General features: G+C 45.2%; 1 protein-coding gene across 10 annotated transcripts in view; it reads right to left on the minus strand.

Moving 5' to 3' along the window:
* Positions 1-22,835, minus strand: part of AKAP13 (A-kinase anchoring protein 13) — a 258,664-nt gene that overhangs the window by 68,726 nt on the left and 167,103 nt on the right. For 8 of the 10 annotated variants that reach the window (XM_036278132.1, XM_036278131.1, XM_036278129.1 and 5 more), the window contains 4 exons: positions 15,064-15,139; positions 10,069-10,205; positions 5,738-6,108; positions 2,760-2,813 (listed from right to left, as the gene is read on the minus strand). In XM_036278132.1, coding sequence (XP_036134025.1) covers positions 2,760-2,813; positions 5,738-6,108; positions 10,069-10,205; positions 15,064-15,139 — 638 coding nt within the window. Of the gene's footprint in view, positions 1-2,759; positions 2,814-5,737; positions 6,109-10,068; positions 10,206-15,063; positions 15,140-22,580; positions 22,677-22,835 lie in introns of those variants that run through there. The other 2 variants (XM_036278135.1, XM_036278130.1) reach the window with 2 other exon arrangements.

Below are 22,835 nucleotides of genomic sequence, written 5' to 3' on the forward strand. Positions count from 1 at the left end.
ATCCTCAGCCCTGATATTTACAGCAGCCGGGACAGAAAATGCGGAGTTGGAAAAGCTAAATAACTATAGCCAGCTAAAAAAAATAACCCATTCAGAGTGTCAGTTACTCTGTAAAGAGAACTGCATCAAGAGGTCAAGACTTTTGATTAACACAAACTATCTTTTAAAAATAAACTGCTATAATTTGGGCCCCAAAGTTCTACAGTGACCTGCCTTTGTTTTCACGAGGGGGACAGCAAGAAAAATTACGCAGCTCCCTCCTGAACCCTGGAAATGGGAAGCCAGCAGACACCAAAAGCCCGACTATCTTGAATACAATAAATGTCCCCCTTATCCGTGGTTTTGTTTTCTAAGGTTTCAGCTAACCAGGGTCTAAAAATATGAAGTGGAGACTTCCAGAAATAAACAAATAATAAGTTTTAAAGTATGTGGCTGTCTGGGTAGTGCGACAAAATCTCACACCATCCCACTCCATCACCCCGGGAGGTGAATCATCCCCTCATCCAGATTCCCCAAGCTGTTTCGTTCCCCGCCTCTTAGTCAATTACTTAGCAGCCGTCGCGACAGTTAGACCGACTGTCTAGGTATCACAGTGCCCGTGTTCAAGTTACCCTGATTTTACTTAACAATGGCCTCAAAAACCTTCTCACAATACAGTATGGTGTTATAATTGTTCTATTTTATGAGTTTGTGTAATTACTCTCTTACTGTGCCTAAGTTATAAATTAAACTTTATCATAGGTGTGCACAGGAAAAAATAGTATATACAGGGCTTGGTACTATGCACAGTCTTAGACATCCATGGAAGGTCTTGGAACACATCCCAGGATATAAGGGAGCATCCACTCCACACCTAACAACCTTCTTTTGTTGACAAATGGGTGTTTTTGAGAGGGGAGGAGACGAGGAAAATGGTGAGAGAATAAATATTAAGAGCTACCCCCCTAAGGCTTTTCTAAAAGTAAAAAGCTTTAAGGTCATTTTAAAATACTTTAAATGATAAAACATCTTGAATCGGATTAAATTAGCAGTATAGAGGTCTCAAGTGCAGGAGGAGAGAGTTGAAACACACAGAGAGGCACGTCTGTCGTCTGGAAGGCGAGATCAGACTGACCAACACAATTCGCTGTGTGTGCAGACAGAAGCCTTGATGTGTTTTCAAGCACACGTGAGACTCAGAAGTCCATTCTTTTTATTTATTTTTTATCCTCACCCAAGGACATTTTTCCATTTGTTTATTCAGATAGAGCAGGAGGGAGACAGAGGAAGAGAGAGAGAGAAACATCGATGTGAAAGGGACACACTGAGTGGCTGCCTCCTGCACGACCAACCAGGGCCGGGGACAAACTGCAACCGACATACATGCCCTTAGCGGGAACCAAACCCAGGTCTCTCTGGACCGCAGGCCGACACTCTAACCGCTGAGCCAAACTGGCCAGGGCAGAAGTCCATTCTTTAAAATGATTACCTTCACTGTAAATCTCCAAACTGTTAATACAAAGGCATATTATATCTAAATAGCTAACTTCGTATTAAAAACAGAATGTGGTTAAATCAGGAAGTGAATATACATTGGCAAATTATAAATTACAGGAACAATTTTATTATATAAAAGTAATCTCCTTCTACAGATTCAAACATCCCTTTCCTCTCAGAAATGGTATGTGAGAGACTGGGATAAAATTTAAGACGAAGGGAATGAAGACAGAAAGAGGGACATGCTTTGCCAAGGACCCAGGAAGTCACAGATGGTCCCGCAGTAGCAGAAAACGCCTTGCACAACAAAGAGTATTTTTTAGAACATCCTACTGTCCCCAATTCCTGTTAGTGGGGGGTAACATGGAATGGTTCTTGGGCTTTGTTTTCAAATTTAGAGAGTTCTGGATTAAAAACAAAACTAACCTTCTCCCCTACCTTTTAATACTTGTTGGAATGTTTCAACTAGTTAAGGCTTAACACAAAATTTAAAAGTACGCCTCTTCTTCTTCCTACAGAATTAAGGGTGCAGCGGTCACTGGAGTGGCTGGTCGCCTGCATCTCTGTGCTGACTAGGATGGCATCCAGCAACTTGCTACCTTCCAGGGTCATCAAGTGAACAGTTTTAATAAGTTGATATTAAAGAGTTGCCAGCCCTGGCCGGTTTGGCTCAGCGGTTAAAGCGTCATCGGTCTACGGTCCCGAGAGACCCGAGTTCGGTTCCCGCTAAGGGCATGTACCTCGGTTGCAGTTTGTCCCCGGCCCTGGTTTGTCGTGTGGGTGGCAGCCACTCGATGTGTCCCTTTAATGTTGATGTTTCTCTCTCTTTCGCTTCCTCTCTCTCCCTCCCACTCTATCTGAACAAAAAATGGAAAAATGTCCTCGGGTGAGGATAAACAAAAACAAAACAAAAAAAAAAGTGTTGAAAATACTTTAGGGCCTTAATTTAATATTTTTACATTTTGTATTAAGCACACATTCCTGGTTCTCCACCCCCCCTTCTTTTTTGGAAAGAAAGAAAAGGTCCCAACCTAGGGTCCATTAGAGAAGCACAATGTAAACATTTCTTCGAATTCTTCTGGAGAAAGTTGGGGGGACCATATCTATGATCAAAACTTCAGATTCAAGAAACCAGTGAAGTATCTATATGTTATTTGCCTGAAGCTGATGTAACAGTATTTAAAAACAGCGCTTTAATCATGGAATAAGCGGAAGAATGAGATGCGTGTTAGTATATGCTCGGAGGCGACACGGTTAGTCCAACAAGTTAGTGAACTCTGTACCTTCTCCTATGAATGGGAGGCCTCCTGACAACATCCCCGAGAACGCGCATTGAACTGAAAATGAATGGTGGGAGAGGTCAGTGCCGAGGTGAAACAAATGGATACAAACACATGAAACATACAGACATCACACTGGGAAGAGACACAATCCCCAAAGAGAAACAGTACAGGAAGGAGGGGGATGAAGGACTATGGAATGAACAACATATCAGAGGCAAAAGAGTCTGAGGAGGGCTACTTTGCTCCCAGGTTCAGTAAATGCTAAAAGTAAAAGGATCAGAAAAAAAGAAAGGCCATTCAAAACATTCTAAAGGTTTTCTTAACCCTTGAAAAGTCAGGTTACACTGAATGCAGGCAATACCGTAAGAGTTAGTCAGATTAATTAAAGGGATACCTGACTCTCATCCCATTATCTCCAGAGGTATGGGGACAGTGGTTCTGGGTAATCCTTAATGCTAAGGTCAAATAGGAGATTCCACGACATTAATGGGTTGCAAATATAAATAACTTAGGTTCTACTTTTAGATCAGCGAAAAGATCATTATTTAATCTTGAGCAAATCCTTTAATCTGAGCTTCAATTTCCTCATCTGACTTAAATGATCCATAAAGTCCCATCTGTCTCTTAAATCAAGGTTATGGCAAAGGGACCCTTAGTGGGTTATTAAGGAAAATGGTTTCTATATAAAATAAACTTTCATGTCTTGACACGATTATCATCTAAGACAAGTATGTCCTTCTGTAAGTATTTTTCTCTACACCCTTATTTTTTGTATTGGTATGAATGCTTCAAAGACAACAACAACAACAAAAAAGAAGCCCTGGCCAGTTTGGCTCAGCGGTTAGAGGTCGGCCTGCGGTCCAGAGAGACCCGGGTTCAGTTCCCGCTAAGGGCACGTACTTCGGTTGCAGTTTGTCCCCGGCCCTGGTTGGTCGTGCGGGTGGCAGCCACTCGATGTGTCCCTTCACGTCGATGTTTCTCTCTCTCTCTCTCTCCCTTCCTCTTTCTCCCTCCCACTCTATCTGTACGAAAAAAAAATGGAAAAATATCCTCGGGTGAGGATAAAAAAAAAAAGAAGAAGAAGAAAAAATATAGCATGAATAAAGCCCCAAAAATAAACTTATAGAAATTGCTATTTACATCATTTTGGTATTCTAACGTATACAAAAACTATGCAGCAAATAAAGCAAGTCCTTATATATTCTTTAAATATCTGAAGATTCATAATGACCTGTAATTTATTTATTTGTTCTTTACTGATTTTAGAGAGAGAGGAAGGGAGAGGGAGAGAGATAGAAACATCGATGAGAGAGAACATCGACTGGCTGCCTCCTGCATGCCCCCCACAGGGGATCGGGCCCACAACCTGGGCATGCGCCCTGACTGGGAATCGAACCGGCGACCTGTTGGTGCAGGGTCGACGCTCAGCCACTGAGCCACACTGGCCGGGCGCAAGTCCTTCTTGTTAAGACAAGCATCTGCAGTCCCCCCAAGCGTCATAGGGAATTACACAGTGAGCACTTGCCTAGGAGACCAGAAGGCAGGACTCTACTGACCTTGGGCAGGTGACAAACTAAGTGCACTAGTCCCAGCTGCAAAAATGGGGGTGACACTGCCTGACTCCCGAAGAACATTGGAAAATTACATGAGATGATCTGTTATTAAAGGAGTCGGGAAAGAGAAGCAAGTTAGGAAAGTGGAAGGCACTGTCTGAGCTCCGTGAAGCCGGGAACTGTCTCGTTCACCTCTGTGCATCCACAACCTAGAAATCCTGGCAGGTGGTTGAATAAAGGGAGGAGTGAGTGACGTCATCCGATTACATGTACGTACAGCTAGGAAAACAGACCCACAGTATTATAAGGAAGTCAAGAGTTTTTTCTTTCAAAAAAAAAAGGAAAAAAACACAGTAATTGCTCTAGTGAGGTTGTTTGTGTAAACTGTTTTAAAACAACTGTCAGGCCCTGGCCGGTTTGGCTCAGAAGTTGGGAGCGTCGGCCTGCGGTCCAGAGAGACCCGGGTTCGGTTCCCGCTAAGGGCGCATACCTCGGTTGCAGTTTGTCCCCGGCCCTGGTTGCGTAGTGCAGGCGGCAGCCACTCGATGTGTCCCTTTCACGTCGATGTTTCTCTCTCTCTCTCCCTCCTACTCTATCTGAACAAAAAATGGAAAAATATCCTCGGGTGAGGATAAAAAAAAAGTGGCTTTGGAGGAAGCATGAAGGAGGGACATCTGGAATTTAAAAAAAAAATTTATAAAGCATTAAAAATAATAAAAAATAAATAAAACCATCCGCTTAAATTTACATAGGCAGCCAAGGGTCAGAAGCCAAATACAATGTGTCTTCTTGCAGACTGCTTCCAAACCGAGGTCTGAAGGTCTGCGACGGGCCACACTGACGACAGTGCCCAGAGACCAGCTGACATGCGCGAAAACAGCAGCGATTTAATGAGATTCCATGATTCTGATAGTCTCTGAGGATTAAATACTAACGATCGAGGCTCTGTTACAACTTTCTGCATTAGGCACAGAGAGCGACTCCTGAAAAGTGCTTTTACCATTTAGAAGTGTTCCAACGGTAAGATTTCGTGTTTATTTCTTAATTGAAAACTGAGAAACTATTCCCTCCAGTGTTTTCTAATCTATGCATTTCATGAACAAATGCAGCCTGAATAAATGTTACCCTTCACTAACATCTTCTGTGTGACAGACACGTTCACTCGTGGTGTTTATGGCTACAAGTAAGTACTCTAAAAGCAGAGATGAGAAAATCAAAGCTCAGAGAGGTCAAGTGACTTGCCCAAGGATGTCTACACAGAAAGGCCTAGAGCTGGAGTTTGAACAGTGGTTTCCCCGATTCCAAAACCTCTTTTGTTCTGCTGTGCCCCAGTAGAACAAAAGCTTTTGCCAATGATAAGCCCAAATCAGAAACTTCTCAAAAACAAGCAGAGAGAGAGATTAAACAGGCAACCTGGCAGCTCACCTCCGGTGGTTCATCTCGCCATCGCTGGCTGCATTCCTCCCGGGACCCCAGCTGTGCCTCCGGAAAGGGGACAGAGAGCGCATGGAGCCCCTCAGGACAGAGCAGCTGGCGGGCACGTCGGTGATGCTGTCCATTTCCTCCTCCTCCGCCTCACCTGAGCCAGCGGGTTCGTGCTGGCTCTCTCGCCCCTCGGCGCCCACCCCGTGGCTGTAGAAGCCATCGAGAGACTGCTGGTCTCTAGACCTGTGCAAAGTGGGTGTCTGGGAGAGGGACACATCACTGCCGTGAGAGGAATGTCGGTCCAGGGACGCCGTGTCGTCGGTGGAGGAACTGGATCCCGTGATGTCACAGACCGACTGCTCTTCCTCGGGCTGGAGGGGAGAAAGCACAAATGGTTGAGAAGCAGGGCCAAGGACAGAGTCTCCGTTGTCCCTGACCGAGCCCACGGCCTCTGGTGGGGAGGATGGGCAACACCACAATCGGCTTCAAATGGAGATTTCTTCTTTTATTTAATTGTTTTTTCTCTAGTGATTTTTAGAGGGAGAGGAAGAGAAAGAGAGAGGCATCAATAAGAGAGAACATCAATTGACTGCCTCCTGCATGCCCCTTACTGGGGATCGGGCCACAACCTGAGCATGTGCCCTGACCAGGAATCGAACCAGCGACCCCTTGGTGTGTGGTCTCCCTCAACCACACCGGCCGGGCCAAACAGAGATTTCTTTTTAAAAACATGATCACAGCTGGATTCATACAGCCTCCAGTAAAGGTGCCGTCAAGGGTCTATGCTCTTCCTACCCTCCTACTAGAGGTACTACACTAGAGGTACATTAATTTTTCCTTTCTTACAGAGAAAAACAAATCTAACTCAGATCAGTTCTTTCTGTCAATACGACCGACCGAAATGAAGGGAACCCTTATGTGTCTGGGTTTCTGCTGCATGAAATCTCCAAAGTCATGTCATATTAGGTCTATTTTTTTTTTCCCCACAAGCCTTAACTAAAATCAAGATTGTCTACTTAGCTGTAAGAATGATCTGAAGTTAATATTTCAAAAGCCGGTCTGTGATTGTTTTCAGTGGTCTTCTGAAAAAAATGTCAGTTTATGAGCCCACCTAAAGTCTGCCACAAATACCCAAATTCTGGCCGCAAATACTTAAATGCGAGAAATCTACTCTTATTTCTCACTTCATTGAGAACTAGCTGATGTTGTTAGACCAAACTGCACATAAAATAATCAGTCCCTCCCTGGCCGGTTTGGCTCAGCGGTTAGAGCAGCGGCCCGCAGACCAGAGAGTCCCGGGTTCGGTTCCCGCTAAGGGCACGTACCTCGGTTGCAGTTTGTCCCCGGCCCTGATGGGGTCATGTGAGTGGCAGCCACTCGATGTGTCTCTCTCACATCGATGTTTCTCTCTCTCTCTTCACCCCTCACTCCCTCCCGCTCTATCTGAAGATAAATGGAAAAATGTCCTCGGGTGAGAATAAAAAATAAAAATAAAAATAAAAAATAATCAGTCCTGGCAACCGAGTTTGATAAATGATGAGGGGGGACAAAAAAGGAATACGCCTTAAGCTCATAACACTTACTAAAAAGTGATAACATGTACCAGGAGGCAGACGGAATAGAAACATAAGGCTAAGGCAGAGCGTCCGTGACAAATGCTGGGCTGTTAAAGGGACCTCTGCGAGGCCAGTGACCCCGAGGGCTGCAGGACGCGACTTAATGCACACCCATCGTTCACAATAGCTTCCCTACAGATTCCACTTCAGAGAAGGGGGGAGGGGGCCGGAGCCTGGAGGGAAACTTCAGGACAGTCTGACGGCTCGCAGGTGTGTGGCCACCGCGAAAGACGTTTAAGTGACGGACGGGCCAGCCGTCTGCCACCGCTACACTTCCACATAAACCGGTGGCTGTTAAAGCAGGTACTGGGAGACTGAAAGCAAAATAAGAGAAAATAAACAGATCTCAGAGTCAGGTCTGGGCACACATCTCAATTCTGTCACCAGCTAAGTCATTGTGAGCAAACGTCTTTACCAGTCAGAGCCTCTGTTGTCTCAGGAGGGTGAGGAGAAAGCCACCCACCCACCTTACAGTTTTGCTGCGATCGTGAAATGAGGTCACACACGTAAAACAGTCAATTCAGTACCTAGAGCATAGTAGGTACTGTGTGGACATTAGTCTGTCTCTCTCCTTCTCCGTTCACATGTAAACCCTTGGTCGTAACAATGCCAGAGGAAACATTAACTGCGAAACCTCTCTTGGTTACACACTGGGGAGGGGACCTACAGAGAGGAGGCACCTCGTGGTCTCCGAGAGGACACCGGACACTGGCGAGTGCAGGCAGGATGAAGTGAAAAGTACACCATGTTACCGGTTGTCCTGAGGCACTTGGATGTGAAATGTAGGGAAGACCTAATTTGGGGAGTAAAAATTGTAGCTATGTAGCCATCCTGAAAAAACTGCTAAATCTAGCCACTGGCCACTGGTATGAACACTCATATGCATGCTTCTGGCGGCCTGAAAAGCCGGGAAAATGTAGGAAGTGCTAATTCTGCACAGCTAGGAAAATCATGCAATTCAGCGAGCAGAGATAACGATCGTCCTGCAGAGGTGACAACATCCAGGGGCCAGGTGTCACACACCGGGAGGCAGCAAGCATTTCTTAAGACTCCTCAATTTTTGAAAAGCTTTTTACTACGAAAATTTCCAAACATACAGCAATGTTTCACAAAACATGTACGTATCCATGACACCGTCCTGCGCTTGTTGATGATTCAAACTTAACGCTGGGACGTGGAGATCCTATCTCATCTAGCTCAGACCAAAGCGGCTGATTTCCAGAGACAAGCATCTCTAGAATGGCATTCCCCAGGGGGTGCTGGCCGGTGGGGGGGGATTTTAGAAGTGCTTAGAATGAAAACCTCAAAATCACAGTGGTACTGGCGCGAATTCTGGTTTTGTTTTTTAAATCCTACTGGTTTCCCTCTTTCTAGATAAATTCAAAGGAGGACAGACCTTCCCAGCGTGGGGATGTTCTACTTCCCAGCATCTCTTGGAGCGATGAGTCCGCTCTGAGTAGCAGTGATAGCTCCACAGACCTTTCCAAGGACCTCCAGAAGACAGTGAGCACACAGGAAGGGAGCAAGACGGGACAGGGCTTGGGAAGGCCAAATGGCCTGGACAAAAATGCAGGTGTCCATTCACAGAGGCTTAAATACATTCTGGGCCAGAACCCCGGAGGGCTACGCCTTCATTCTTCATCCTAACTTTGCAACCCAGCATCATCGCACGGTCCTGGAGAATGTGACCCCCATTAACACAACAGCTCCCGTCACTTCCCCAAGCCATCACGAACCCTTACAAAGGTGTTCTCACAGCCGCCACACCGGGCCCCCGCCCCCTCGTGCTGAGACAACACCTGTGGCACAGACTGAGTGCCACGCCAACCCCGCTGTGGGAAAGCCCGACAGTTTCTTAGGAAACAAAGCAGAACTCCCTGCAACTAGGTGCAAACATGAGCGAAAAAAAGCACACCGCCCCCACCCCCGCCCACTTAGAGGGCCTCAAATTATACTAAAAAAACACGAGGTGATTCATGTGGATGGGCTTGGCTCTTCAGAGAGAAAGCCTGGGCTCCCTAGCAGAGATCTAGAAAGTTCCAATTAAGCAGCCTGACGTCACCAAGCTCCACCGAGAGCTTCGGGCCTAAACACATTAATCAGAAATGAGTCTGTGGTTCGTGTACGCACATGACGTCATCCAGTCTGAGCTGCGGTCTTTCCCGCCCACTGAAAGGCACTCATTGTCATGTGATTCCATTCACTTCCATTCCCTTCGTCTTTCATGGGAGCGTTGAAACTTGCATGTAAGCCCTGGCCGGTTTGGCTCAGCGGTTAGAGCACTGACCTGCGGTCCAGAGAGACCCAGGTTCGGTTCCCACTAAGGGCACGTACCTCGGTTGCAGTTTGTCCCTGGCCCTGGTTGGGGTCGTGTGAGTGGCAACCAGTCGATGTGTCTCTCTCACATCGATGTTTCTCTCTCTCTCTTCCTCCTTCTCTCCCTCCTACTCTATCTGAAGATAAATGCAAAAATGACCTCAGGTGAGGATTAAAAAAAATAATAATAATAAAATAAAACTTCCATGTAAAAAAATAACTTGCATGTAACCCCCATGATTCTGCAGAAAATAAAGTGCCTACTGCCTTTGTTCTACGCCCCCAGAAACCTGGAGCGTCCCTCTGGAAGGGAACGTTGACAGTTCTCTAAGATCACGCGAGAGCTGGAGAGAAGCCCTGGGAGGCCGGGGTCACAGCTCAGCGGGGGCCCTGCGGTACCTTGGAGAAGACAGGGCTGTCCCCTTCTTCACTGGGGGAGTGGAAGAGGTCAGAATCACTCCCGGATTCTCTCTTGAGGACCCCTTGTTTGGGGGCACACTCCCCGACAAGTCCAACATCCAGGAAGTTCTCACATTCTGAAAGAGAAAAATGATTTAATCAGTATGTTTGGTTTTTTTTGTTTGTTTTTGTGGTACGTGCCCCTAGCAGGAACCGAACCCGGGACTCTCTGGTCCGCTAGCCAATGCTCAACCGCTGAGCCCAACTGGCCAGGGCGAATCAGTATTTTTGTGAAAATTCAGTTTCTTTTCATTCTAGCAACCAGACTGGAAGGCACAGGGCTTCACGGTAACCGGGATGCCAGTCAGTGGGTTGAGCCTCATCAACCAATGAGAGTTGTTTCACCAGAGGGGAGGGAGCACAGGCTGAACGACTGTGTCAGGAGTTTTCTGAGCCCTGGACGGTTTGGCACAGCGGTTGGAGCGTCGGCCTGCAGACCAGAGAGTCCTGGGTTCGGTTCCCACTAGGGGCACATACCACACACACACACACACACACACACACACAGTTTTCAGAAAAGGAGAGAAAGTGGAGATTGAATTAGATCCATCCTTGGACAATAACTGGATGTGTGTGCATGTGCACACCTTCAGAGACAGTGAAAAGAGAAAGCTGTTCTTATCTAAATTAAGTAATAACAGATCAGTGACAAATTACTTGCCCTGGATTAGCCAGGGATCTGAGAGGAAGGATCAAAGAGGCACCGCATTGGGAATAAGTCATGAATCGCCTGTCAATAAAATTACCTTTTCTATTAGTTAGGCATTTGACGATGTACCAGGGGATGTCCAAAAAATTTTTTTAAAAAAAGAGAGAGGGTTTTGTTTTGTGTGTGTGTGTGTGTGTGGGTGGGGTGGGGATTACAATCTTATATTGAAATGAACATATTAAGAGACCATTTCAACACAGAAGTACACGAAGGATTACCACAGGAAGTGAGGCCGGGCCCACAAACTGAGACCGAGCCCACAAACTAATCTGAAAATATTTCAGATGAAGACAAAATGACCTTAGTTTCTTTCGATCTTGGTGTCCAAACAGTTTCTGAAGGTGATATTTTGATGGAAAGAGCCCTGCCTTTGAAAAACTGGAAATCCCGCCCTAGTCAGTTTGGCTCAGCGGTTAGAGCATCGGCCTGCAGACCAGAGGGACCCGGGTTCGGTTCCCGCTAAGGGCACGTACCTCGGTTGCAGTTTGTCCCCGGCCCTGGTTGGGTCATGTGGGTGGCAGCCACTTAATATGTCCCTTTCATGTCGATGTTTCTCTCTCTCTCTTTGTCTTCCTCTCTCTCCCTCCCACTCTAACAAAATATCAAAAAGTGTCCTCGGGTGAGAATAAAAAAAAAAACAAAAAACTGGAAATCGTGGGTATTCTGGATTGCCCTCCCCACCCCCCGTACCACATTTCAGAGACTATGTGCTACCTTAGGTGGGCTGACGGGGGCGATCTTTCTACTTCCTCCCCTCTCCACAGGTGGGAAATAAGAACTGCTTTGCATGGGGAGGGGCGGGGGCTGGCCAGGAGGGGAAGGGCTCTCCCAGCCGCTCCGCTGAGCTCGGGTCTGAGCTGGGGTCGTCTAGCTGGCAGGCTCACACACCACGTCCAGCCCAGGCTGCAAACACCAGCTCGAGACACCGTGATGGAAAAGCCAGGGGGAGACCCGGCCTCTTCGGAACGCCCCCCCAGGAAGGAGCTCCCCGCGCCACCGGGACCACGGCCAAGCTCAGGATGAGTCTGGGGCGGGTGTGATGTTGACTATTGAGACGGGAGGAAGAGAAGCACATGGGGACACCGAAAAGGGGAGAGGACTTGAGCCACTAGGCAGCCTCCACCAGTGGGGGTGGGGCGGGGGGCTAAAGGCACAGCTAAGCTACACCCTAGCTCACATGTGTCGCTAAGCTTTCAAAATAAATTTAAAAAATCTTTCCTTTCTGCCTACATGACCCCTTCCTAGGGAATAAAATAGAGCAGCACATGAAGGTGTAAGAATGAGCAATGGCTTTACAGTTAGACCGAGGTGACTTAAATCAAGGTCTGACTACTTCTTAGCAGAAAGATCGCAGGCGAGAAGTCATCTCAGCCCGCTGAGCCTGCACTTCCACACCAGTGAAACGGGATGCTGAGCACCTCCCCAACATAGCTGGAGTGACAGTCAGGAATCAGCCACACGTCCAGCAAGCAGAACTCTGCGCTCCGCACACAGCCGGCATGGGGTAAACGCGCCTAATGAAGTTAAGGCTTCATTAACCCAGACTGTGATTCAATGAGCACCTAGTAAGGACATTACCTGGAGGCGGGCCAGACCTGTTTTATGACCCATATATAAATGTCAATAACTTTTGTGTCCTGAGCCATTAGCTTTTTAACAGCTAGCAAAACATGTACTTTTAAAGATGCTATCTAGTCATTTGGGTGTAAAATTATATGTATGCAAACAAATTATAGTCGGGGCAGCAGGGACAGCCCTCGCTGCTTTGCTGGATCATCCTAATCGTTGTGCTTATCTTGTATTTATTTATCCAGAAATTAGAATAATGTACGAAGTAATTTTAAAAGATATTCTCTCATTTGGTCTAACACTACCGCTGTCCTGAGCTGTGTCCATGAAGCAAAAGAAGGAAACCTATCTAGATTTCACCAAAAAAACTATGCCTGAGTCCTGGCTGGTTTGGCTCAGCGGTTAGAGCGTCGGCCTGCGGTCCGGAGAGACCCGGGTTCGGTTCCCGCTAAGGGCATGTACTTCAGTTGCAGTTTGTCCCTGGCCCTGGTTGGTTGTGCGGGTGGCAGCCACTCGATGTGTCCCTTCACGTCGATGTTTCTCACTCTCTCTCCCTTCCTCTTTCTCCCTCCCATTCTATCTCTACAAAAAATGGAAAAATATCCTCGGGTGAGGATAAAAAAAAAAAAAAAACTATGCCTGAGAAAAAACAAAACTCATGTCTGAAATTCGAAAGCATAATCCAGATCTTGGATTTTGTTAAACTGAAGTTTAAAAAAACACCAAAGGGGCTATGTTCGGGGCTGGAGTATGGAGGGGTCAACACAATTCAAGATTATGTCCTGGGGAAATGCTCAGGGGTTCAAAATTCATTTCTTTAAACCAGCACATTAGACTGCAGCACTTGGAGAACTGGACGGTGACTATTCAAATTGTGAGAAAACCTCGGTCAACCTTCACAGGACAGACAGTTCCATTGCCGGGGTGGTTGGGAGTAATTACACTCCTGGAAAAAGCCCCAGACAGTGTAAGGAATAAAATAAGTAGATCCTTTTAAGTAAAAGATTTCAGAGGGCTGGACGGGGGAAGTTTCTGCTGAATCTGTGAACAGGGTCACTCTTACTACATGTGAGACCCTAAACACAACTGCAGACTATTCATATCCTTTCCCCACTTCCTCCATGCGTGACAAAGGTAGAGAAAAACACTTTCCACGTTTGTTTCCAAAACATCCTTTGGAGTAAACTTGGAGAGCTGAGAACCAGTAGCAAACCCTCTGGAGATAGAGGATTTGAGTTCGTCTTTAAATTTAACACTACTGCAGGATGTCCACACCTAAACTGTTTCCAGAAAGAGCAGTAAATGAGGACTCGGTAATTTCTAAAGCACGTCATTAACATTTGGAAAGGTAGTAAGAAGTCTTTTGGGGGTAAAGTGGACCTAAAAGTGCAGAATGCAAGTAGCCAGTGTTCCCAGGGCGGCTGCAGGGACAGGCGACAGGACTGACAGTTGCTGACCACGGCATTCGGACAGCACCCCCCACACCCACCCCAGGGCTGAAAGCTAGTAATGCTTTGCAGATCAGAGACAACAGAGCACGGAGACATGAGGGAACATGTCTTCGTCACAGTGAATTAGTGGCTAAACCTGGGTCAACCGTTGGGACTTCTCACTAACCATAAGCCATGTGCTCTGTTATTACCAAGAAAGGGCTTAAGAGCATTTTACCCTCATTGGCTGTTACTAAGACCTCCTGGGTACTTAAGGAAAGACCCAATTCCTGACGAAACTTCCGAAGTTTATGGTTCTTAATGGCCGGCCGCACGGGAGAGTAACCAACGGGTCTTTTAAAAAGTGGTGCCTGGTCCTGGCCAGTTTGGCTCAGCGGTTAGAGCGTCGGCCTGCGGTCCAGAGAGACCCGGGTTCGGTTCCCGCTAAGGGCACATACGTCGGATACAATTTGTCCCCGACCCTGGTTGGGTCAGGCGGGTGGCAACCACTCGATGTGTCCCTTTCACATCGATGTATCGATGTTTCTCTTTCTCCTAACCCCCCCCCATCTGAAACAACAAAAAAAAAGGAAAAACGTTCTCAGGTGAAGATAAAAAAACATAAATAAATAAATAAAAAGTGATTCCTGAGCCACACCCTCCAGCCCACGTAAGTCAGAATCTCTGGAGGCAGGGCCTAGGCATCAATGTATTTTAATGCTCCCAAGATGCTTTTGAAAAAAAAAACAAAAACAAAAACCTTTTAATTCTGGAATGTAAAGCTCTTTTTAATTATAGCTGACGTAAAATATTATATGAGTTTCAAATGTAAAACATGGCTATTTGATATTCGTATACCTGACCAGCACGAGAAACCTAGCAACCATCTCTCACCACACAAGGTCACCGCGGTACTGCCTGCACTCCCTCTGTTGTGTGTGACCCGCCCACGACTTACCTGTGTCATAACTGACTTTATAGCTCTCGATCCCCTTCGCCTTTCTGCTCAGGCCCCCGTCACCCAACCCTGCCGCGACACTTTCAGTGTGTGCCACAGCTGAGCGCCACAGGTTTAGTCCTTAACAACGTCTACTTATAGATTAAGAACATTTTGTCGTGTGTCACTGCACAACATGCTCCGGAAGAGGTCTCCAGACCGAGCGGGACTGCGGTTCTAGAACATCTGCAGGCGTTCCAGCAAAGCGAGGTGGGGGAGTCCCTGCTTACCTGGGCTCCGCGTGGGAGCCAAGAGAGACGCTGCGTCGGGACACGGCTCGATGGTGCACCAGCTTTCTCGGTTTATCTGAAAGAGAAGAACAGCAGATTGGTTCAGACAGCGAATCACGTGGCTGCTTTCCCAGCGGCTGCAAGTGTATCTACTATACCACTGCTCCCACCTTTATTGCAAAGGGGGTGAAATTATTTTAAGGAAAAAAAAATACCTTTCCACGATACAATCAAGGCAATCCACACTAAAGAGATTTTTGATAAATTAGGCATATAAAAGTTCTTTTTATTAAATTTAATACACTTTTAAAAATTTCCATTAGAGCCCTGGCCAGTTTGGCTCAGCGGTTAGAGCGTCCGCCTGCGGTCCGGGGAGACCCGGGTTCGGTTCCTGCTAAGGGCACGTACTTCGGTTGCGGTTTGTCCCCGGCCCTGGTTGGTCGTGCGGGTGGCAGCCACTCGATGTGTCCCTTCACGTTGATGTTTCTCTCTCTCTCCCTCCCACTCTATCTGTACAAAAAATGGAAAAATATCCTTGGGTGAGGATAAAAAATAAAAAATAAAAAAATTTTCCATTAGAGATTTTTAACAGTCCTCTCTCAGTAATTGATAAAACAGGTAGACACAAAATCAGTAAGGATATAGAAAACTTGAAAAACATTATCAACCAATGTGGTTTAACAAACACATACAGAGCATTTCCCTCAAGGATAGCAGAATACATTCTCTGAGCGTACATGGAAGATAGACCACATTCTGTGGCATAAAAGAAGTCTCAAATTTGGGGATTAAAACATACAAAGTACGCTCTTTAACTTACACAGTACTAAATTTTGAAATCAAAACCAAAATGATATCTGAAAAGAAATACTTAGAAAGTTTTTTAAATTCTTTTAAAAACCCATGATCAAAGAAGAAATCTTAAGGAAACATTAATCGTTAAATATTAGAAAATATTTTTAATTGAATCAAAATAAAATATCACCTATAAAAATTTGAGGTATAGCTAAAACGGTGCTTAGAGCAAAATTTATAATATTAAATGCCTATATTAGAAAAAAGGTCTCAAATCAATAATTAAGCTACCACCTTAAGAAACCAGAAACAGAACAAGTTAACCCACAGCAAATAGAATTTAAAAAAAATTTTTAAACCAGAGAGCAGAAATCAATGCAATAGAAAACAGAGAAACAAAATCAAAAGGTGGTTTACTTAAAAAGATCAATGATATCAGTAAAATTCTAGCTAGACTGAGCAGGAACAAAAGAAAAGTTACAAATTATCAGTATCAGGGACATTATTACAGACCCAACAGACATTGAAAAGACAACAAAGAAAGATTATAAACAACTTTACTACATATCATTATAACCCAGATTAGAGACCTTTTCCTTAGATGTTTTTGAGGAGCATAAAAAACCCAAAGGTATGTAGAAACAGGAAAGAAGAATGGCCCTGACTATATACATGGTAACACACCTGTTCTCATGTTAGTCTCTTTTCCAAAAGGTGACCTCTAAGACAGAGGTTTTTATATTAATAATAAACTGGTTCTTTTCACTATCAACACTCTTCTTAACCAGCTCTGAGATGAGGCTTGGCAAAAGATTCTGATCACCAAATCAGGATTAGGAGACAGAACAGAAAGAAAGAATAGTGTTGAGACTGCGAACAACTTGAGTTTTAAGACAAAAATGAAGATAATGATTATGAACCCCCTCTATCCAGATGTTGCCTTGATGGACTCTTTGAGCTATTAGTCAAATACAGGACTGGAACAGACTGAATGGGTAAGGGAAGGAATGTTTCAAGATCATTCACAAATTTAGTGTAGCAGATAGCTCAAAATGAGGAAAACAGAAACGATGTCATTAAATATCCACCTCTTCTGGAGGGATAAGTTACCAGAATTAAGTTTCTGGCTGTGACCAGATTCACAAATCTTTAGCTATTCATAGCATCTCCATGACAAGCAGATCATGGGCACTGTAGGTATTCTTCATCCAATGTTCTGATGAGTTATATAGAGCATAAGACACATGAGATAACAGAAGATACTTCAGAAGAAATGCCAGATCCACCCCCCACCCCCCATGTTATTTTTCATTCCCTGGGACCCCTTGTGATTACATCAACCACACCCACGTTGTATTCCCACCAGTCTGAAAATAGAGTTGTACATATTTTCAGTGCAGAGGGAGCTGGCTTTTGTTTCTGGCAGTGTTTCTGTTACTGTTTATATCTGAACATCCTAATAATACAGCTCATGGTTACACCCAGCCTTCCCAGCCATTGCCCGTATTTACTTCCTCTGCAACTGTCTCGGGAGATCCAGCCGGAGTTCCAAGGCTGAACAAAAGGAAGCAAAAACCCACCATCCGGACATGGAAGCCAACACTTGAGTCAGTCTTTTCAGGGAATCAGATCCTAACTGAGCAGAGATACTGTAGCTGTCTTCCCCTCTCAGCCTCCTTAGCTTTTGTTTGATACAATGTGGAAGCTTAAAGCAAGCAAACTTTTCAACGATGTGTATTTCTCTGGAAAAATAACACTGGAGTTAAAGACAAGCTACTCCTTCTGAGCTTTAGCTAATGAGGTTACATGGCCTGCCCAAACATTATGAGTAGGAAGGAGGTGGTCCTCTGTAAATACTTAGTCAGTGCACGCAAAACACTGTTGCAAATCTTTTAACCACTCATTTGAAACTCTGATTTACTAGCTACAAAGTATGCTCTCAATAAATTGTCAATAACATGAGAAACAAGGTACCCAATATTATAGTAAAACAGAAATGGCCCTTGGACTAGTGTAGATCACCAGTTAATCCTAGATTCTGACCCTCTTCTTTCTGGGATGGTAGTTTTACCAACTATCTGATACTTGCTATCCTCTTGTGGTAAGAATGGTCCCAGGAATGCTTATCATGTCAGCTACTGCACTAGGCAAAGGCTCCTCCTCTCATTCATCAACCTGGGAGGTCAATACTAGCTTATTGAATGATGCTGCGAAAAATAGGCATGTAGATAGATACCAAAGGGATTCTGCTAACAATTAAAATTCTTCCATATCCCACTTTGAGCATGTGATTTGTAATTACCAACCAGTTACCCTAAGAGCCGGGAGTCATATATACACTAGGAGAGAGCAGCCAATGCTATACAGTGAGGAAGAGGAATGTGTATGTGTATAATTGGATGGGGGCTTGAAGGGGTCAATGACAAGGAATATTATCAACTTATGTGTTATTATTTAGGAAAAAATTTCAGAAAGGAGGTAAGATTTGGGGAATTTGGGGGGTTGATGATGGGAAGTAAGAGCTGATAAAGACCAATGTATACAGCCTTAGGGAAATCTGAAGGCCCTGATGCAGAAGAATTACCATGAAACTAACTATACAAACGAGATCAGAATGCAGAATAAACCAACGAAAGTGTGGGTACATGACACAGGTTGGGAATTTTGAAGCTAATCTACAGTGGATTATTAGGGTGCCAACGAAAGGGACTGGAGGTGCAGATGGGAAATACAAAAAGACAGGTTCCAAGTCTAAATGTTGTGATTACTGTCATACTTCATCTCTGTGATCTTACACCAACCTTATGAGTACATTAAATACAGTTTATACAACATAAATGCATACTTTCAAATCTTAAAAGATTGCCTCATTCAGTTAACAAATACTTATAGAGTATTTAATATGAATTAGGGACGCTGATCTGAGTCCTTAGATATAGTTAGTGAACATATGGAAAAATGTCAGACTCAGTATAAAAAGCAAACTTCCACAGATAAAAGTGGATTGAGAACAAATACATGATCAACTGAGAACTAAAGCAGCATATATACCCAATATAGTATTTGTAAAAGACACTGATTAAAGATACTGAAATTCAAAATGGAAGGTAATTGAAGAACACTTACGCATAACTTTTTAATTTTTTTTATTATTATTTTTTATCCTCACAGGAGGACATTTTTCCATTTTTTGTTCAGACAGAGTGGGAGGGAGAAAGAGAGAGAGAGAAACATCGACGTGAAAGGGACACATCGAGTGGCTGCCATCTGCACGACCAACCAGGGCCGGGGATAAACTGCAACCGAGGTACGTGCCCTTAGCGGGAACCGAACCCGGGTCTCTCCGCAGACCCACGCTCTAACCACTGAGCCAAACCGGCCAGGGCTATGCATAACTTTTTAAAAAGAATTGCAGGGAAAATTTGCTACAAATTATGTGACAAAGTGAAAGTATAAGAGATCATGAACCTGTCCAAAGTTTTACAGAAGGAAATTCTGCACTGAGAAAAAAGTGACTGACTTCTAAGACTTTTTCCAATATGAAAAGTCTAAGATAGAAAAAAATCTATACACACACACACACAAATTAATATACCTATTCATGTAATAAAGGTCAAGGACAGCAAGAAAAAACATGGATTATGAACACGATCAGGTCTGAAGTTGCATCCTATCAGCTGTTATGTATGAACTAGAAGACCTTCAGACAATTACTATCTGCACCTGTCTTTGCAAAGGTAAAAATCAAATGCCTGTATCTCCTATCCGTCTACTTCTTCCCACTCCAGACCACAAAACCATCCTACCGTGCCCGGACCACCATAACGGCAGCCCCACTGACGCCCACACTGCCAGAATGATCCTGTATAAACAGAAATTGAGAAGCAATGTAGCCAAACAAAGCAGACTCCTCACCATGGAAGGCAAGACCCTGCTTTTCCGGGTCCCACTTCTGCCTGCAGCCTCCTCCTCCACTCCCCACTTAAGATTCAGGATGCTCCTGGACAATGTCTTGCCTACCTCGGGGCCTGGTCCTTGCTGTCTCGTTCTTTCTAAAACGCCGTGCCTCGGTATAGCGGGCACCGTCTTACCCTGTAGAGAGGAGTTTGTTTGTTTGTTTTTTACATATCAGCACCTGCGAAAGTTCTCTCTAAAATTGGTCTCCCCACCCTGGTGGTTTGGCTCAGCGGTTAGAGTGTCGGCCTGTGGTTAGAGAGACCCGGGTTCGGTTCCCGCTAAGGTCATGTACCTCGGTCGCAGTTTGTCCCCAGCCCTGGTTGGGTTGTGCGGGTGGCAGCCACTCGATATGTACCTTTGACGTCGATGTTTCTCTCTCTTTCTCGTTCCTGCTCTATCTGAACAAAAAATGCAAAAATGTCCTCGGGTGAGGATTAAAAAAAAAGATAAAATTGGTCTCCCTGCTATTATTTCCTATACAGCTCGCTTCGTATTGCTGTCCATCCACTTATAAAATCATGCTTTATTTCTCAATGTAATGTCTGTCCTTAAGCAATATGAGGATTTCAAAGAACTGTATGCCCGTTGCACTTGGCACAAGGCCTGGCATCGAAGATTAACACTGATTAATATATGCTTCTCAATAATGTTACCTTCTTCTCTTCAAAGCAAAGACATTGGCCCCAAACTTAACCTACCTCATTTCAAACTGAAAATAGGCTGTTTTCCAGACTTCTTGTGCCTACTTATTAAAAAATGCCTATTTTCTGAGATGAAGTCTTCTCTACTGAAAATCTTTCATTATAAACAAATTCTTCTAAAAAACAAAGTATATCCTTTATTAGCTGTGACTTCATGGGGGAAAAAAATCCCAACTTTGTCACTGAAGTCCTTAACAAGCCTCGCCAAGGCGCAACAGAACCAGGAGCTCTCGGTATGACAACGGGGAGGAGCTGCAGAACTCAGGTGAAACAATGTACAGTTTACAGGAGCGCTGTGAACATTGTAAAATTGTATCTACCAGGCCATTAAGCCTGTGCTGATTTAGCTCCCTCATAAAGGCTTCCTGCCCAGTTAGAGCACCGGGTTCTATACATTGTAGCATTTTGTTAAATGCATAATATTCCTATGAAACCCAGATGAGGTTTTGTCTCCCATCCCTCTTGTCCTCTTCTCTTTAGACACATAAGTCATCGAGTCAAACATATTAAGGTCCTCAAAACTAGGCTCTCCTAAATATCCGACGACGAAAGTTTTAAAACATCAGTGTGAGGACAGTGGGACAGCGACACCGCTCCACCACAAGTCACAGCTCCTGGACCAAGCCCCACCCCCAACGTGGTATTTCACTAGCTCCTATGTCTAGCCTTCTGGGCCTCTTATTGGCCTTGATAGACCAACGGAAAAAATTAGGGAGTTTCAAGTGATAAACCGAGTTGATAAATCAATAAAATAGCTGCACTATTTCCTTGACCAGGGAAATACAGTGCCACTTCGCCGAGACGCCCCCAGCTCCATACTCTCCCAAGTTCAGGTACTGAGGTCCTTTCTGGCATCCCTGAAGTACTTGGTAGGTTTCCAATTTCCCCTGTTTTTGCCAGAAAACTGCTAAACTTCCAACACTCCTTAAGTCATCCAATATTCCCAGACTCCCATCTTATGACTGGTCGAGTCCTTACTAATTTTAGACCCAAGGATGCCCTTCTGTGAGCAATTAGCCATCCAGTCTCCGCCCCCATCCTGCTTGGATACCTAACACTGGAAAACAAATACAGCGATCAACCGAGTCTGAGGCTAAGCCTGGAAAGCAGTCGAACCAAGCCAAAGAGACCACTTTGCTTCTTTAATAGACAGATTGATCGGAGAACCTTCCAAAGGAAATAAATGTTGTCTATCTTTCCCCTAAAGAGTTGGGAGTGAAGAGACAGCAGAAATAACAGAAAAGCTCAGACAAAAGACAGAGCAGAACAGAGACAGAGGCACTAAGAGAGAGACTGTGTGAGAGAAAGATACCCAGACAGATGGGGGCTGGGGGGAGGGGTGGGGGAGGGAATGACAGGGACAGAGGGAATGACAGGGACAGAGGGACAGACGAACATCACAGGAGACAGCAACTCTGAAGGTGAACTTCCCCCTCTGAGATTTGCAAGAGTAAGATGTTCTCCTGAGCATAAGAATGCATTAAAAGCGCCCTGGCCGGTTTGGCTCAGCGGTTAGAGCGTCGGCCTGCGGTCCGGAGAGACCCGGGTTCGGTTCCCGCTAAGGGCACGTACTTTGGTTGCAGTTTGTCCCCGGCCCTGGTTGGTCGTGCGGGTGGCAGCCACTCGATGTGTCCCTTTCACGTCGATGTTTCTCTCTCTCTCTCTCCCTTCCTCTCTCTCCCTCCCACTCTATCTGTACAAAAAATGGAAAAATATCCTCGGGTGAGGATTAAAAAAAAAAAAAGAATGCATTAAAAGCAAGTAAAGAAGCAAGTAAAATGACATTAAAACAGTAAGTGGCTCAATGCTGACTCTCGAGGCCCCTTGTTTTTGTTCAGGTATTCCTTTAAAAACCCTAAGGAGGGTGGGATCAGGGAGGAGGGGGTCAATGGGAGGGAAAAAACAAAAACAAAAAAACACCTTCAAGTCACGACCCCGATGCCCATCCACAACGCTCACACACACTTAGCCCCTCTCTCGGGGCAGGTGGCCAGGGACCCAGCGGTCACCCTCTAGAGGAAAAAGAGCCAAGGAGCCGGGACTGGACCAGGGGTGGCCCCTTACCTTCAGCAACACCACGTCAACAGTCCTGTCCACCTTGGAGATGTCACACAGGCTGTAGCGCCTCTTGTGCCGTTCATACATGTTGACCAAGTGCAGGAGAGAAGAAACAACACACAGACGTGCCCACTGTTAACTGGGGGGGCCAGGGTACCCCGTCTAGTCCAGAGTTCCAAATTCCTCCGCCAGCTGGAGGAAGTCTGTGCCTTCCAGACTCCTCTCTACGTGACACCCTCAAAGGGTCAAACAATGAATGAG

The sequence above is a fragment of the Molossus molossus genome, unplaced genomic scaffold (genome assembly GCF_014108415.1).
Source record: "Molossus molossus isolate mMolMol1 unplaced genomic scaffold, mMolMol1.p scaffold_m16_p_24, whole genome shotgun sequence".
NCBI classification, from domain to species: domain Eukaryota; kingdom Metazoa; phylum Chordata; class Mammalia; order Chiroptera; family Molossidae; genus Molossus; species Molossus molossus.